General features: G+C 43.6%; 1 protein-coding gene across 1 annotated transcript in view; it reads left to right on the top strand.

Annotated features, from left to right (window-relative positions):
- PDE11A (phosphodiesterase 11A) overlaps nt 1–17,882 on the top strand; it is a 312,626-nt gene that overhangs the window by 249,506 nt on the left and 45,238 nt on the right. The window contains exons 14-15 of the mRNA XM_037130066.2: nt 2,560–2,650; nt 6,093–6,193. Of these exons, the coding sequence (XP_036985961.2) occupies nt 2,560–2,650; nt 6,093–6,193 (192 nt within the window). The remainder of the gene's footprint in view (nt 1–2,559; nt 2,651–6,092; nt 6,194–17,882) is intronic.

The following is a 17,882-nucleotide window of genomic DNA, read 5'->3' as shown; positions in this document are numbered from 1 at the left end:
CGTCTGGACCCCAGTTCACATCATTGACCCTGTTATCAGGATTCTCACCAGCACAGGCTCAGCTGGGCACAGCTGATTGGTGGACATGAATCACAGGGGTCTGAGTCTATGGGTAGCAGTTACACTAGTAGAATTCTGAATTCAAGTTTTCAGCCTTCTTTCACTGATAACAACCAGCTTAACAGAAACTGACAATTGAATATCAGAAATGTGCAAGTTATAATTAGCTTTCTAATTATGTGATGAGAAGAAGCTTACAAATTTGGATTCCAATCCAGAACTTGTACTTACTGGCTCTGTCATCTTGGAAACGTAACGTAACTTCTCTGAGCCTTGGTCTTCCTCACCTGCAAAATGAAAGGACAACACTGCTTCATGGTGGTTGTCAGGGCTAGATGAAATAACGTAGTAAGTTGCCAATTTGTTTCCTAGTGCATATGCCGTATGTTGCCATGTATAATGCACACTTTTTTACCCAGTTTTTGAGGGGAAAAAGGAGGATGCACATTATACATGGGTAGTACTAATTCCCTATCTATATAAATGTTTATAATTTATGCTTATGTGTTAAGAGTGTAACTCTAGAAAGCAATAACAATATCCGTATGTTCAAAATAAATGCTGAAATTCTTATACAATGCAAAAAATAAGTATCTAAATATAAATAAATAAAAATTGAATTAAAAAATTAAAACAAAAGTATTTTTCTTGACAGTTGGGCCCCAAAATGTGGGTGCGTGTTGTACACAGCAAAATACAGTAGGTACTTACTCATGATAACTAATATTGTTAATAACACTATTATAAAACATGTCAACACACTTATTACTGCAAAGCTTCCAATTTTAACTAGAATCTCTGGACATACCACTGTGTGCTTATTAGCTAAGTAGCTAATACTATTTTTAAGCACATACTCCATGCAAAGCATTTGGATGTGATATGCATATAAACTTTCTATGAATAGCACATGTAAATTTGAAGTATCTTAGAATTTTAAAGGCCAAGACGAATATAGTCAAGACATAATACATTGTGATTTTTGAAAAATATATTTTCATAAAAGTGAACTCTATGTTTAAAAACTAACATCTAACATTAAATATTAATCACTGATTACTAAGATTAGCCTAACAAATGTTCACTCATTAAATGATATAGATTAAGACAAGATTTAAAGAAATAACATGTGCCTGATTAAAATCTCCACACCCTCTTTGTTAGTGCTATTTATAATAATCTCTATAGAACTTCACCGCACTGTGTTTTTCCAATATGTGGTCAGCCCTGAGTCTGTCAAGGCACCCCCAAACTGGCCATGCCCTTGGACTGCCTCCCACTAGAGAAGGAGGGCAGCTCATGCCCGAGTCCTCCATGTTGCCCTTTGGTACAGCCTCTGCTCCTCCCACTAGCAGGGCAGACCAGGAGCCGTCAGTCTCCAGTGCTTCCGAGTTAAGACCAAGTTGCCTTTTCAAAGTCCAAGCTCCTTGCAGTGAGCAAGAAAGAACACAGGGACCCGGGATGGGTCCTCAACTGAATCCCATGACTGTGCTGTAAATCCTAGGATTCTCTGGAACTCTCTTGACTCTGTAGATGCCCTAAGTCCTGTGTTCCAAAAGACCTGGAAGTGAGCGCACTCGAGCATTGAAATGAACACTTGGCCAAACTGAAATTGTTGAGGAATGGATTGTTCTACATAAGTAAAATTTTAAAATAATCCTTTCAAGTATCAGTTCGCATTGTATTTATTTACAGTGAAAGTATCTTTGTGTTTTAATGATTAATGAATAATTAATATAGACTACAATCTACTACATGACAGGCACTGCCAAGTATTTCATTGTATTTTCATAAACAACAGGCGAGTAGTTAATATTATCATAATTTTAGACACAAAGAAACCAAGTCTTGATATGACTGAGTAACTGCCCCATGCTATGATCAAGAATTGAGGTCTGACTCCAAGTCCAGGGAACTTTCCAGAGTTCTGCACTGAGCTATCGTAGCATGGCTCTGGGCCCGAAAACCACAGTATAAGCTCGTCAGCCTTGCATGTAAAGTAGATTAAATGCAAAATATCCACAAGGTCTTTTCCCACGGAGAGTCAAATACATTCCATGTAAGACCACTGTTCTGGACGCTCAGAGGCTGTATAAGATTTAGTCCTCATCCCCAGAGCCAGAAATTATGCTTCGTGTCCTCAGATCGCCCAAAGCACTTTGACTGGACCTGGGACATTTCCGTGCTGTTTCTGTTGTGTCACGTGCCTTGGTTTCCCTGTGACCACATCTCATCTCCCTTATTCATCTGTAGATTTCTTAGAGTCAGGGACTGTGTCTTACTCAGTGTTGTATCATCCACAGCATCGAGGCCAACACACAGAAGGCCCCCAAAGGGTTTGCCTGATAGATCAGTGACCGACATAAGCAGTTACTTGGGAATGTATCTGCTCGTGGTCCTTTGCCAAAGCTGGAAAAGCAGTTTGATCCCAAGAGCTGGTGTGGGGGCATTGTTGCCAGGTAGAGGGCCCCGGTCACTGACCCTTCTGTCCTCTTTCAGGAGCGGCTCCGCCCTGGCGCAGCTCTACGGCACCTCGGCCACCTTGGAGCACCACCACTTCAACCACGCTGTGATGATCCTTCAGAGTGAGGTACACGCCTCGCGCTCCCTTCTCCCCTTGCCAGGAAACCAGAGAAGCATCGTTTCTACCCTCTCTCTGTGGTGCCGTGGCTGGACACAGAGAATTGGAACAAGTTTTTTTTTAAGCCAAACCACTAGACCTTTTTGGTGGCTTTTAAAATTCATTTAGACACCTGACCAAGGACCTTGCCAAATTCTTCCTGAGCCGATTCAGTTGGGTTTCATTGTTGACTTGCAGGTTTTCCAGATTCACTTAGCAACGAAGACACCTTGAGCCTGTCTCAGGGACACAGAAGCCCACTAAACACAGAGATGGGATCCCGGTAGTGAGTGGCCCAAACTTCCCATTGGGTAAAACCTAAAGCTGCTTTAAAAGATGGTTGAAACAGAAACAGGGTGAGAAAGTTATACTTTAGTAGCACAATCGAGACATCTATAAAAACACAAAACCTTAAAATTGCAGGTTGGGACCGGTTTGAAAGTGAGAATGGCAGCAAACTTGAGACCCCGGGCTGGGGCTGTGCGCCTCGTTTTGCTGCACCGGCGTTTGCAGGACTTGGAAGTACTTGTGTAGTTTTAGCCCCCCAAGGGGAAAGGAGCCCCTTCTGACTCTGGCGGAGGCATGAACCAGTTTGCAATCGCCAGGAAAGGATCTGTTTAATCCTCTGCAGGCGTACAGACTTTTGTTGGTGAGGCCAGGAAGGATCATCTGTTCCTCATTATTTGTCAGTTCTCTAGCTGCGCCATTAATTATTATTATTATCATCATTAAGGCCCTGCTTTGCTGGAATAGCATCATTAAATATGGAGGTTTTTTTCCTCCAGCCTATTTTGAGAAAGCATGTCTTTTGCAGTCTCAGGAAGGCCTTGTCCGACCCCAGAAAGGACAGTCGGCACTGCGGCTGGGGAAGGGCGAGCCGAGGGGGAGGTGGAGTTTCAGCTGAGATGACAGAAACGTCCTGACCCTGGGTAACTGACAGAAACCAGCACCCCAGCACCCTGGCACCAGGGCTCAAGTGTTCCCCTGGGAAACGGGTTTTAGCCCAGTGCTGCCGGAAGGGAAGTGGGACAGGAGGAACTGGGGTTCAGGCTACTGTTTCTGCACTAGTGATGGGATGGGTTTGTGCCTCAACCCCCAGGAGCCCCCCGCCCCTTTGTAATAACAGGGAGTATAAACAGGGTGTCAGAGTTTGCTCAGGTCATCTGTTTGTTTAGGGAAACAAACCCCACTAGCTCAGAATTTGTCTTCCCACAAATAAAATAGCCTGGCGGACCCACAGTTCTCTGTGAAGAACACGGAATAATGGTGATGTTATTACTCTGCAGGAGGCAACTGGTGCTGCAGGCCCTACTCTGGAGCTCCCCCAACCCCCCTGTCCTGACCCTCTGAGGGGCGGACATGCAGGGGGCACTCTCACCCAACTCTCCAAATGAAGCAGGCACAGAGCGGTTAGATGGCCCGACAAGACCACCCCAGACTTCTCCCCACCACTTGGTTCTCTTTCCATCAACACCCCCCTTCTCCCTAAGCAAAGGAAAGCAGTGTTTCAGGGAGACAAATCCATTTCAGGGCCAGGCTCTCCAGGCAGGGGAGAGGGCCAGTCTGCATGTAAACAATACACGGATTGCAAATGAAGGATGGAAGCTGGTCTGGCCAGCTTTGTCTCTGGTAGCTGTGCACTGTGTTAGGTACTATACATCTTCTGAAAGTACTAGTAAGATGCACTCTTGCAAAACAATCAAGATCCTCACGTTCGGACCACCTGTCTCCCGGGTTTTACGTAACTTGCTCCTAACAGCTCTACAGGCAGACCTCAGAAATATCACGGGTTCAGTTCCAGGCCACTGCAATAAAGCGAGTTGCAACCTTTTTGCTGGTGGAGGGTCTTGCCTTTGGTTTGTAAAAAAACCACAATATCTGTGAAACATGATGAAGCAAAGCACAATAGAACAAGGAGTGCCCGTACTTCTCTCACTGGGAGATATTGGGCTTGTGGCTAGGTCTCAGTGGCTACTTGTCCTTAGCTTGCACCTACTGGTCCCCAGTCCCCAGGGCGCAAGCCTGTAATTGATCTGAGGGCAAGGCTCAGGCAAAGAAACCCAGGCAGAGTTACGGTGTGGCGTTCCTTTAGTTACTTGTCTTCTTCCTAATGGCTGAATTAGGGGTCTGGAAGATTTCATTTGAAACTTATTATTAATATTGGACCTGGTCCCATGTGGAACCAATATATTCTAGTCTTTAAGGAGTGGCAGGTTCACCCAATGAGATAAATTAACTCAGGGGAGCAAATTATCATCTGGTGCCTTGTAGGCAGTAATTTACTAATTGATATTCTGGTTCCATGAAAGAATTAACATCCCTCTTGTTGGAGGAGAGTTTATTCTCAGGCAGTCATTCTGCCCCGTCCTTCTGCACCATCTCTGGCTCTCCAAGCTGGGTTTAAAATGGCCCCATTCCCAGGCCCCGTGTTTATGAGTTCATATTTCATACTACGAAAACCTGATAAATGAGAAGTCCTGACTTTCAAAGCAAATTAAGTGGATTGTCAGTCACTGACAAAAGGGTTACTCACTTCACTACAAACACTGTAAGCTGCCAGTGTGGCTTGAACACTTTCTGATGAAGAGGGCTTTTCAAAAACCTGGAGATGCAAGTGTGTCTGCAGGTTTTCCCAGATAAAAGTCATCTTTACAGGCCCAAGAACAATATCATATATATTTTAGCTGTCTGGGGACGATGTGCTGAATTTAGCCTGCCACACGCTCCACCAAGATGGGTCTTCACAGTTTAGCTCAGGCTTTTGTGACATCAGCCAGTTTGGCATGCCCAGCCGGGCTCCCGTTTGCTGCACAGTCCGCCTCTGCTGCACAGTCCCCCGCACGGTGGGGTGTTCAGCAGCACCCCCAGCCTCCACCCACTACACGCCAGCAGCACCGGCCCCAGCAGTGTGACAACCCAGAGTGTCTCTAAACATCACCAGACATTCCCACTGACCAATTCACCCCCCGTTAAGTACCACTGCTCTAGTGTTTTTTCTCCTTGAAGTCATGTGTTGCTATAGCAAGTACTTCCAAATGCCAACTGAAGTCTTAATTCATGAAATTAGTATTTATTTTAGGGTCTTAGAGATTCCCAACTGTTTTGTTAACTTCTACATTCAGTAATTCCACAGGAAATGGAGAGTCCAGTGAAGTTGTTGGCACAAACATACCCATAGTAGACAAGTTCAAACATTTTGTAGAGTTTTCTCTGTCACCTGTGTCCTTTGGTAGTCCTCCTCAAAATGATTCCACTTTCTGCCAGAGAATCTGTTTGTATTTGTACAAAATTTCATTAAGCTTTCTAAAAATGGTTTTATCATGTTCATGTGTGTGTGTGTATGAAAAACATGTAATCAACAACTCAGATTCAATGTGTATGTGTGTGTGTGACTTTTTACTTTTCGTTACAGGGTCACAACATCTTTGCTAATTTGTCCTCCAAGGAATACAGTGACCTTATGCAGCTTTTGAAGCAGTCAATACTGGCCACAGACCTCACGCTGTACTTTGAGTAGGTATTGGCATTTGATCTATTTGACAAATGGACATCTAACGTTTCATCCTGCAATTAATTTTCAGGTCCATTTTTGGGGTTGCCTGTTGTTCTAGCACTGAAATCAATATGTAAACAAGCTACACTTTTTTCCTGTGGTTTTCCCCTCATCTAATAAACTTAGTTAAGGTGGTGTCTGTAAGAGAAGAAAATCAGGCCTGCAATCATGAGATTTATAGTTTTCTTCACTTCTATGATCCCTGTTTGGGACTCTTGACTCTGAAACTAAGTGATGGCCGTGTTTATTTCAGAGACGGACTCACATTGCTATTTCATTGAGCCCATTATTTCTCTTCAGATCTATCATGGCATTGATGATTCTAGTGAATGAGATTTGTTGCTGAAAGGTTGACTAGAAATCCAAACCTTCATTTCCTGCCTCTCCTCTACCTCTCTTTCTCAGAAAGCTGTCCCCCCTTTTCTTTCAGTTTTAAGCCTCTATCTGAGCTGGAAATCCCATCCCTGTCATTTCCTCTGAGACCTGCTCCACCAGGTGCCACCTCTCGGGAGCCCGGAACTCTCTTCCTTTGCTGCAATGCACAGTTTCCTCTTCAAGACCAGACAACTTCCCTTCCCTAAAAAAATTCTTTCACTCGATCCCATGGAGATTTTTAATTGCTTTTCAATTCACCCTTCTTTCGCTCACTACCTTTTAAAGTCAATGGAGCACATGAGTACCTTTGTTTTCCTAATGCCTGTTTCACCTTCAAAAACTGTGTCCACTTTCACATTCGACCAAATTATACTTTCGGAAGTCACCAGAGACTTCCTGTCCCCAAACTCGGTGCTCTTGGTTCACTTCTGATATTTTCTAGCTTTTTTGAGACATCTGAACATTTATTGACTTTTTTACTTCAATTTCTACTCTTTTTTCTTCCCCAACACTCAGCTCCCTGTCTCCCTGTCCCTTTCTGGATCCTTTCTGGGTTTCTTTTCTTCTTGCTCCTTTGTATGAGTTCTGGAACCCATGTTCTTCTTTCTCTATTTATCTTTACTCCTCTGGTTTCATGTCTACCTTAATATGGTACCTAATATTAATGGGACCTTAATATGATAGAAGACTCTGAAATTCTTGACTCTGTTCTTCTTCACATTCTAGACAGGTGTCTCCAACTTCCACCTCAAAAGCCTTTAGGGGGTTCATTGCTCCCAAAGCAACCTTCAAACTTGGTTTGAGTTTCAAGGCCTTTCATAATCTGCCCTCAAACTTTTTTCATTCTTACCTTCCACTTCTCTCCCATATGACTTGCCTACTCCAAGCAGACTGGCCTACATCCTGCCCTTTGAGAGCACCACACACAGCACCCCTTGATCCTGAACCCCATTACTGTTCCTACATGGAGTCTATCCCTCCACTTCCCCACCTGGCTGAACTATCCTTTAAGGTTCATCACTATGACCACCTTTTCTAGGAATCATATGTCACTCCCTTTGGAATCTTACTGCACTTCAGCGTTGTACCAGTTAGAATTAGGTTCAATTATCTAAAGAGGCAAAAATACCCAAAATAGCAGTGGCTTTCTTCTCTGTCACATAGAAAAAGTCTGGAGATAAGCAACCTAGAGTAGGTAGAGTAACTACATTAAGTCAGCAGGGACCCAGACTACTTCTGTCTTTCTGGGCTGCCACCTTCAACAGATAGCTTCCAGCTTAGCCCAAGACAGCTACTCAATGCCCACCTGCATCCCAGCTGACAGGGAGAGGAAGGATACAAAGAAACAAGGGCCTGAAAGGTGATGCAGGTTATCTTTCAAGAGAGTTTTCTAGAAACTCCACCTGACACTTCCACTTACATTTCATTGGTCAGAATTTAGTCATTTGGCCACGCCTCAGTTGAAGAAAGTTTGGGAAAGGAAACCTTTATTCGGTACAGTCATGTGCTGCATAATGACATTTGGGTCAACGAGGGATGGCGTATGTGACTTCGGTTTACCATCCAGCCTAGGTGTGTAGTGGGCTGTGCCTCCTAGGTTTGTGTAAGTGTACTCTGTGAGGTCCGCACCATGATGGATCAGCTAATGACACATTTCTCAGAACAGATCTCTGTCACAAAGCAGCACCTGACTGATCATTGCCCTGCTACAAGCTAGGGCTTCTATTACTAAGAAAGGAAAGGAGGAAAGATGCTGGAGTACACAACTGACAGCCATACATATGTATTGTTGGCTTCTGTGAACGTGTTATCACATGGTAATAGTGAAAGGAGGAAAGGCTTGGAATTACTGCTCTGGGTTTAAATTTTATTCTGGCATTCTAATTATACCCAGTGCATTGAGCCCACGTGTCTATGTCTTCTCCCTCTTGAAACCTTACTGAGTGGCAAATGAATTTAAAAGGCAACTAAGGGACAAACCTGCAAGGAAAAGGGAGAGGGGGCACCTAATGACTGATAAGAGATGTCAATACACTTGTGGAGATGGAAGGCCAGCTGAGGAATAGTAACTGACCCGACAGAGCAGAGGTGGCGAGTAGGACCCGCAGAGGGAGACAGCTCTGAGAAGCGAGCCAGTTTGCCCTGCAGAAAGGTTGCTTAGGGCTTAGAGACAAAAAGGGTCACGAAAAGTGGATTTGACACTCAAAACTTAAGACAAGGCAATGACTAGAAAGTCAATTTGTAGAACACCCAGGGCCCACAAGGTCTTCCACCAACATAGCCAAATAAGTCCCCTTCCCCTACATTTGGAGAAGGCTAAAGGTTTATTCTCTGGAGAAATAAAAGAAGGAGCTCTGGACCTGGAAAAGTACAAGGTACAGATGAGATGCCAAGCTCAGAGGAAGGGGAGAAGTGCAATGGACGGAGTCTCTGCGCTAAGAACCCATAGCCTCTGGTCCCCTCACCCAGAAGCTAGAGGTCTGTAAGCTGTGCACTCAAGGTTGTCAGATTTAGCAAACAGCAGTATAAGAAGTCCAGTTAAACTTGCATTTCAGATAACAATGAATACTTTTTAGTGTAAATATGTCCCATGCAATGTATGTGTGGGACACACCCATAGGACTCCAGTTCCACCTTTTCGAGTCATGCTAGTGCACACAGAGGGATGGCAAGGGTCACACGGCATTGACGAGAGCCTCCCATCGGAAACCCGGAGGTTAAGAAACAAACCCAAAAATGAAATCAGGGAAGACAAGGAGGGAAGAAAGCAAAAAAGCTACTGTTAATATCCTTAGGGAATATACTACCTCCATGAAACAAGGACAGGAAGCTTTCAAAAACAATAGGGACAGCTATAGAAGAAGAAAGAGCTCTTGAAAATTAAAAACGTAATTGCCAAAATAAAAAATCAAATGAAAGCACTGGGAAATACAGGCAAAGGATAATAAGGCAGCAATATTGAAAACACCACTTTATTTTATTATACAATTGACCCTTGAACGACACAGATTTGAACTGCTCGGGTCCACTTATACAGATTTTTTTCAATAAACACACTTGGCCCTTTGCGTATGTGGGTTTCACATCCCCAGATTCAACCAACTGTGGATCTAAAACAGTGTTTCCAGTCCTCTGTTAACTCTGAGAATGCAGAGGACAGACTGTATACGTTGTTCTACACCATTTTATATGAGGGACTTGAGTACCTGCAGAGTGTGGTATCTGCAGGGGTCCCAGAACCAATCCCCCAGGGAACAGTGGAAGTTTTGGGAGAGTCAAAAGCTGTGTGCAGATTTCCAACAGTGTGGTGTTGGCACCCCTAACCCTTGCGTTATTCAAGGTTCAACTGTATGTTTTTTAGTACTGTTTGATTTGTTAACCATGTGCATGTTCTACTTTGATAAATACAAATTTTAATTAATTTTCTAAGTATTTTAAAAATTAAAATCACAGCTCTTCTACTACCTAGCTGTGTGTCATCAAATTATATAACTTTCTGAGCCCTTTTTCTTCATGTATAAAATGGAGATAATACCTGGGTGGGTTATCTGTCTTATATCTTGTAAATGCCTTGCTTGTCTCATAAATGTTTATATCTACAATCTCATTTGTTTATAGCCTATTTATTTAGCATGTTCTGTGGCTTTTGTGTTTGACATAGATATCATGATCTTTCTTTTTCTGAATGGATGCTCCTTGATTTGGGATTTATGGGAGGAAGTATTCCTTTAATGTTTTTATTTCCTGACTCTGACACTTGCAAAATTTTCTGTTCTTTTTCTCAAAGTAGAGGCATCTTTCCAAGCCAACTTTCCAAGTAACTTCTAAGGGAGAAAAAAATCTCAGCAGTTGGAATCCATTTATCAAGCCCTGTTAGCGACGTGACGAATCACTGAGTGACCAGTGGAACGCAGTCGGCTGGTTGCAACTCACTTTCTCATTACTCTGTTCTTATCTGAATGCTGCAGCCCCTGCTAATGTTTGCTGACTCCCAACGAAGCTGGCTGGTTCTCTTTTTGTCAGTGTTATTGTTTTTTAAGGTTCTGAATAGCCATTCATTCTCTAATCTAGACCTTCAGGACGCTGACTCACTTGCCTGTCTAAAGTTGCATTAAGATGTTGCCTGCTTTTTAGCCCAAACAATCCCTAGGGTTAATGAGAGAGAAGCAACTCGTACAAATTGTCATCCAAATGCCTTTATTTCACAACTATATAGTGTGGAACTGGAAGAGATGTTAGAAATGATGTAATCTAAGTAATGTATTTTTTTAGATGAGGTACTAAACTCAAAAGGTTAACTAGTGAGTTTGAGTCACATACAATTAGTGGCTAAAATAGAACCCACACTGTGCAAAAAATAACACAAAATCTTGCAAGTGTCAGAGACAGGAAAAAGATTCCTCCTTGGGGGCTTTTCCCACAACCACTATATTCCTTCTCTAGTGGAAAAAGTCAAGAAATAGTTGTCATTTGAACTGGGACTAAATTACATGGCAATAGTGACCTTCACAACTGTGCCCTAATTGGCTTAACCAAAAACTCAGCACGAGTTCCCGGTGCCCTGTCTCAAAGCAGAGCTGGAGACAGGGCTTGCAGGCAGGTGGTTTCATTTTAGAAGTGACACCAGGAATACTGGGATAGTGAAAGGGTGAGTAGGGAAGCTGTCGTGAGGACACAGACCCTTGTTGGTCACCACTGTGGTCCACCAGCTTTGACCCTGTAGAGATTGTCTGAAAAATCTCATATGCTGCACCTCAAAATTTTCCATTGGCCTCCTTCTTCCAAGAGTCAATGTTATCCGCGGATGTTAACGCCCACCCATTTCCTGGACGTCGTGCCCAGGGCTGGGCATTCCTACAGTATCCAGGGCCGCATGTGGAGGCAGAGCAGTGCCAGGGCCGAGAGGAGGCCAGGCAGGACCAGCAAGGCACTGGCTGGTGGGAGCGGCAAGGCTGGGGAGGGATGGGCGAGGAGGTTGTGAGGCAGCCCCGTGCGAAGTCCGGATTAGTGTTGGTTCTTCTGCCCTGACGCCTCCAGGCAAAAGTCATGACACGTCTTTGGTCAACCAGAGACTAAGCTCATGCTTTCCTTCACTAGGAAGGGGGAAGTTGTTTACAAAGGCCCCAGGCTGTCGGGAAGAAGAGGCCCAGGCCTTTTGGAGAGGGCTTACGGCTAATTCTGAGGGGCAGGATCTCTTGCTATGTGCCAACAGGGAAAAATGTAAGAATCCTTGAAACATGGAACCTCTTTAAAAATAACCAGTAAAACTTGTAACTTTAATTTCTAATGGTTTTAGGTGTCCCCAAGGTCTTCTCCTACAAGTGGCAGATAAATTCACAAGTTAAAAAAAACACAAAACAGTAGAACAGAAAAACCACAGTATGAATTCCTAGGCTTTACGACCTAAGTGTGGAAGTTAATTCTTAAATCTGATTTTCCAACTCACTGAAAACGTATTCCAGTTTCTGCTGAATGATTTTCTAAAAGCCATTTCTGTGCCTATTTCTCAGTCCCTGCAGTGAACAAGGCTTGATAATTAAATAGTAATTATGGCATCTCGAGCAGGAATTGGGTATACCTCATCAGTAACTAGCCCTGTGCCCGGAGGAGAGCCACTCACTCAGTCCCCCTTTGTCAGCAGTCTGGGCATTGGCACGTCACCCACACCGGGCCCCTAGGCTCCTTGCAGCGGTCAAAGGAGATGACCTAGCTGGAAGATAACTTGGTAATTTATATAACTAAGATTAAATAATCTAATCAAAATGAAAATAATTTAAATTTGATAACTCCAATCATTTAGAGTACCTTATAAAGACAAGACTCATTCAGCCAGAAAACTGAATGAAATTCACATGATAAAACATGAAACTTGCTGGGGTCTGCAGAAGGAGAGAGAGGGCACGTGCAGGCCAAGACTACGAGTTGAGGCTTTAAAGGGAATCCACACGTGCCCCACGCTATTTATCTGCACGTAAGTCAACACAGATGACCTATGAAACTTTCGCAGTTTTCACAACTTTCACAACAATAGAAACAAGATTTCCTGAATTCTTACTTGGGAACTTTATATGCACATCATCCATTTCATACTTACAGCAGTCCCATTAGAACAGGGGTCATGTTTGACCCCAAACACACACGAGGAAACTGAGGCTTGGAGAGACTCGGTAAATTGCTCACGTTAACTGGTAAAGCCGAGAGTGAGGCCAAGTAGCTGGACTCCAAAACATTTCAACAGCTCTGCCGTTCTCTCGCAGTTACATAACCATGAGTTTGAGAGTGCTGATGGGGAGACGGAGGCCAATCGGGGGGGCGGGGGACACTCTGGCGCTGAGGGTGGCCGTGACTTGAGTATGCCCAAGTCTGAGTCCAGTTCCAGGTGCACCATGGAGTGAGCTATAGCAATTCAATTACCTGCGGGCCCCCCAGCAGATTTGGGGGCCAGGGACAGAGGCTCCAGCCTAGGGCTGCCCCAGAGCTGACCGGCAGAGCTGAGACTGCAACTGATGGCCCATTGCTCACAGGGGAGCTAAGCTGGGGCATCAGGCGGAAACGCCTTAGCTTTAATACAGCCCTGATGGCGCTGCCATCAGACGGCAGTTCAGCATCGCTCCCCAACGGGTTGTGATCACATAACACTGTGTCTCTTGTTTACTGGGTGCCTGCTCTGTGTCCAGCCTGTTCTGGGCACGGCGGTGTCTTCCTGTGTCCCCACTAGAATGGGAACTCCGGGAACGCAGACATCTCATCCACTGGACCCCAACACCCGACACTCTGCCTGACCCAAGTTCTCAGAGGATGAACTTGTTTGGGACTGACTTCCCAGATCAGCCTAGAAGGTAGATATTGTTATACCCATCCTATAGATGAGGACATCGAGGCTCAGAAAGGGTAAGAATGTGCCCAAAGTCTTCAAGTTGTCTGTGCTCGATCTCCGTGCCACGTTGCTTCAGACCGCTATTGAAACCTAGCATTAGTCAGTAACTCAGATTTTATGTTAAATGGATGCCCCAAGCCTTTTGGGTTGGCTTCCTAATTAATCAGACTAATCTTCAATTGAAAATTTCTTTTCATGTCCCTCTGTGCTCTACAAACCACTCCTCAGCAGTTAGGAAAATGCTCAGTCTATTGGTTTCTTTGTCTTTGACTTTCCAAAGGGATGCAATAGGTAGCATTACCCAAAAGCATCTTATAGTAACAGTAACATGTACTAAATTATCCAGGATTATTAGGAGTCACTGTTTGACCATCCTTCTAAAAATTAGATTAATATCCTGAACAACTCATTTTTAAAAAATACAATAGGAACTTAACACATGTTTCTATTTTTATGCAAACAGGCATATTCGTTCACTCCACACATGTGTATTAGGAGCCCACTATGTTCAGTGTTTGCAACTTCCGCAGCTGCCTGCACTCAGCTGGCTACCACACTGGAAAGGAAGAGGAGCAGTAAGGACAGTGAGGTGTAATGACTTCCAGGGATTAACCCATTGCTCTTTCCTACACATTCTTACATGGTAGCAGAGCCCGATAAATTAACCCACTGAAATTATTCTAATGTTAAAACAACCAGCCTTGTGGCATGTTGGTGGAAGAAATATTTTGGTACTTTTTAAAAAAACATATGTACTCCTCGATGTATTTCAGAGCATTTTACATATATTCATCCCTATAATGCCGTCCACCTAATATTGTGACTGTACAAAAATGAGAAATGAAGCCCTGGCTGGTGTAGCTCAGCGGATTGAGTGCCAGCCTGCAAACTAGAGTATCGCGGTTCGATTCCCAGTCAGGGCACATGCCTGGGTTGCAGGCCAGTTCCCAGTGAGGCACGCACAAGAGGCAACCATACATTGATATTTCTCTCCTTCTCTCCTTCCCTTCCCCTCTAAAGATAAATAAATAAATAAATAAATCTTTTTAAAAATGAGAAATGCATCTCCTGACACTTGTTATGCCTTCTTCATGCCAGGTATGTGCTAGTTGCTGGGGATGCAGAGGTGGGTGAGACATGTTTCTCACCTTTAGGGACTCAGAGCCCAGGGGGGAGAGAGAAGCAGTGAAACCAAAGTGTGACAAGTGCTGCCGCCAAAGTAAAAGCAGGGACCACCGGGGCATGTGCCATCTAGCTGCGTCCCAAACCACTTCTACCTGGCGATTGTGGTTTAATTGAACTGATGGTTAGGTCCCTGTGTTGTCTCATCTGCCATTTTCCACAAGGCCATCCTGGCCTTTTCATTTGCTGCCTCCTGCCGATCCGATTTGCTCTGTCAGTGACAGCGCAGCATCAAATAGGTCACCTCATTCTCAGCCAGTCCTCGTGCTCCCAGACCACTGAAGCAGGGAGATCATTCATTTTCCAAGTTAAATATATGGCTTTTGTTTCTTTAGTCATAATTACTGGAGTTAATGTGTGCCTATTAATTTTCTGTCTTTCCCCTGTGCTTTTACAGCCAGAGTCCAGAATCTGCATCTGGCTGTCAGTAGTAGACGTATGATTTGCCTGTTGAATGAGCCACGAGAACAGTGAAGGAGCAGATATCCAGCCCCTCCCTCACACCCACCTCAGCCCACCCACGCACTCCTGCCCCCTCTGCGTAATAATTCTGGAGTCACAGTCACGATTTGCTGGCTCAGCAGTAAAACCTTCCCAATGTTCATGGACACCAGTAGATTCAGAACAGTTAGATAAACAGACAGATAAAGAATATGTATGCATACGTATATGCATACATATATAAATTTACAAAAATATTCCTGATTAAAATATACACTGGAATGGTGATTTCTCACTTTACAAATAAAAGTGCCTTGCAGATAAGTTACAAACCAGAAAGATTTTCAATGTAGTGATGGGTGACTTGGTAACCAATCTCTAGAATTATTTTTGAGGGTAATTCTATCAGTTCTATTCAAAGGACACTTTTGTAAAGACTGTTATTTTTCTGAGTGGAACATATGTCAAGAGAACAGGATAAAAGCCTAATAAAAACATATCAGATTATAAATGAGATTTTCCAGTAAGTTGCTTTTCACTAGCTGAAATATTTGCCATTGTCCTTGAAAACCAAGGTTCCCAGTGACCTGCTTGAGAAGGTAATGGTGTAGCTCCTCTGACTGAGGGGTCCGAATCCAGGGAGTGTTACATACTCTTGTGGATGTCCAAATGTTCGTTTTATCAGTCCCATCTTTTTAAAAGAGGTATTTTAATATATTCACATAAGCTCATGCTGCTGTCTCTGTGTAATCTACACACACAGACACACACAGATGCTAAAAGGCTCTGTGGGAAAATTCATTATTTAAAAGCACAGTGAATTTCACATCATTGTTTTGTAATGATTACCCCTAAGGAGGAGGTCAGAAATAAATCACCGGAAACCATGGACCCCCAAGCTGGCCCAGGCCATCTGCAGCTCTAGTTTGGAGCAGCCCCATCATTGACGATGGACAGACTCCTGTCTGGGGCCTGCCACGGTGCGTGGGCCCGGCACAGCAGCCCGCGATGCCCTGACTTCGCACGGAGGGGTCCAGCCGCTGCCGTCCACAGTCTCACGCCACACAGTGCTGTCTGGCCCCCAAGGTTCACGCTATACACTGTTTAAGAGACGGTGTCAGGGGCCAGAACTGGGATACCGGGCACCTGGAATCCGCCTAGATCTTCCCAGAACTGCCTTGGGACCCTGAACAACTGTACCTCACTTTCCTCACCTATAAAATGACAGAATTACAACTGGAAACATACTTTTGCCCATCCTGTATACTTCCAGGAGCCTGTAATTATAGTGAAAACTCAAGTTAAACATAGAAAATAATCACATTAAGACCCAGAAATTTTACATATACATAATATATACATACACATATAGCGAGAGAGAGAAAGACAGAGATGGAGAGAAAAGCAGAGGCAGAGATAGAAAACTCATACGAATTCACAAAGAGACATGTACAAAGATGTGCCTAGCAGCACTGTCTATAATAGCAAAAAAAAAAACCCCATAACTAATCTAGATTCTCCTCACCAGGAAATGGGTCCATAAACAGGGATCTACTGATTCTCAGGATACCACACAGCAGTGACAATGAATGACCCAGAACCATACATAGTGACGGAATGAATTTCATTAACACCGAGCAAGAGAAGAGCAAGTTGCCAAAGAATAGATATACTACAACAATATCATTTATAAAGTTTTATACCATGCAGAGCAATAGTATGCATCGCTGACCTAGTAAAATTGTAAGGCTATATGGAAAGATGATTCATGCAAAATCTGGAAAGTGGCCATCGTGTGATGGGACGGGGGAGGCAGAAGCAGCAGCACAGAGATGGGCAGTGACCTGCGCGGAGCAGATAAAGCTGGGGGATGAGTAGAGAGATGCTCTATGTCCACTGTGTAGTTTTGTACCTTTTAAAATATGTTAAATATATCGGTATGTGATCTTTGCATATCATCACTTCAAAAATCCTTTTGCGTCCTTATGAAAATGATCAACTCCATCTCCATCTTTTAAGACTCTAATTTTCAGAAATTCTTACAAATGTAAATGCACTTTGGCTTAAACTTTATAGCATCTCTTTGGCATTTATGTGGCCAACTGTATTAACACATGTTTGTTGTACACGGTTCCACTAGTGACAGGACTTGTCCCACATTTATCGTGATAAAACTGTGGTGACCAGGAAGTCTCCTATTACCATCTAAGGTCATAGCCAAACCTTAGGACACCAGAGTAAGGGGAGCCTATTAAGAGATTGCAGAGTTTTGTCAGTGGGGAAATGTGTGCCTCATTTTCCTGTGTCCTGTGAAAATACTTCTTCTTGCTCTGCTCTATTCACCACCCCCTTGGGATAGTGGATATTCCTTTTTTGTCCGGATGCAATAAAATCTAGCTTTGTTATAATGTGAGGAGAAACCTATAGACTGATTTTGGGTTTAGCTGATTTAAGACTTTCACACCAGCAACTCTAGCTATTAAACTTTCCATCATTGGGGGATTTGTTCTTAGGGTGTCATAGATTTGTATTTTTTTAAATTTACTTTCTGCATTGAGTTAGCCACCGAGGTACTATGTCCCTTTGTATCAAAAATGTCATATCTCATATATCTCGTATATGCTCAGCAGATACAGCAATAGTAAGTGCAAGAAAGGTCGGACAATGGTGTTCTTAAATTTCTCACAACTTGCTATGTTGTCTACTTGGTTCAAGTTAGAATCTAGCCTTCGAGAATCTGACAGGACTGTTTAAATTAGATTTTCTGTTGTTTT

This window comes from Artibeus jamaicensis, unplaced genomic scaffold, assembly GCF_021234435.1.
Source record: "Artibeus jamaicensis isolate MK-2021 breed Jamaican fruit bat unplaced genomic scaffold, CSHL_Jam_final contig_391, whole genome shotgun sequence".
Lineage (NCBI taxonomy): Eukaryota > Metazoa > Chordata > Mammalia > Chiroptera > Phyllostomidae > Artibeus > Artibeus jamaicensis.
The sequence above is the reverse complement of the archived record's forward strand: the minus strand, read 5'-3'. Positions and strand labels throughout refer to the sequence as shown.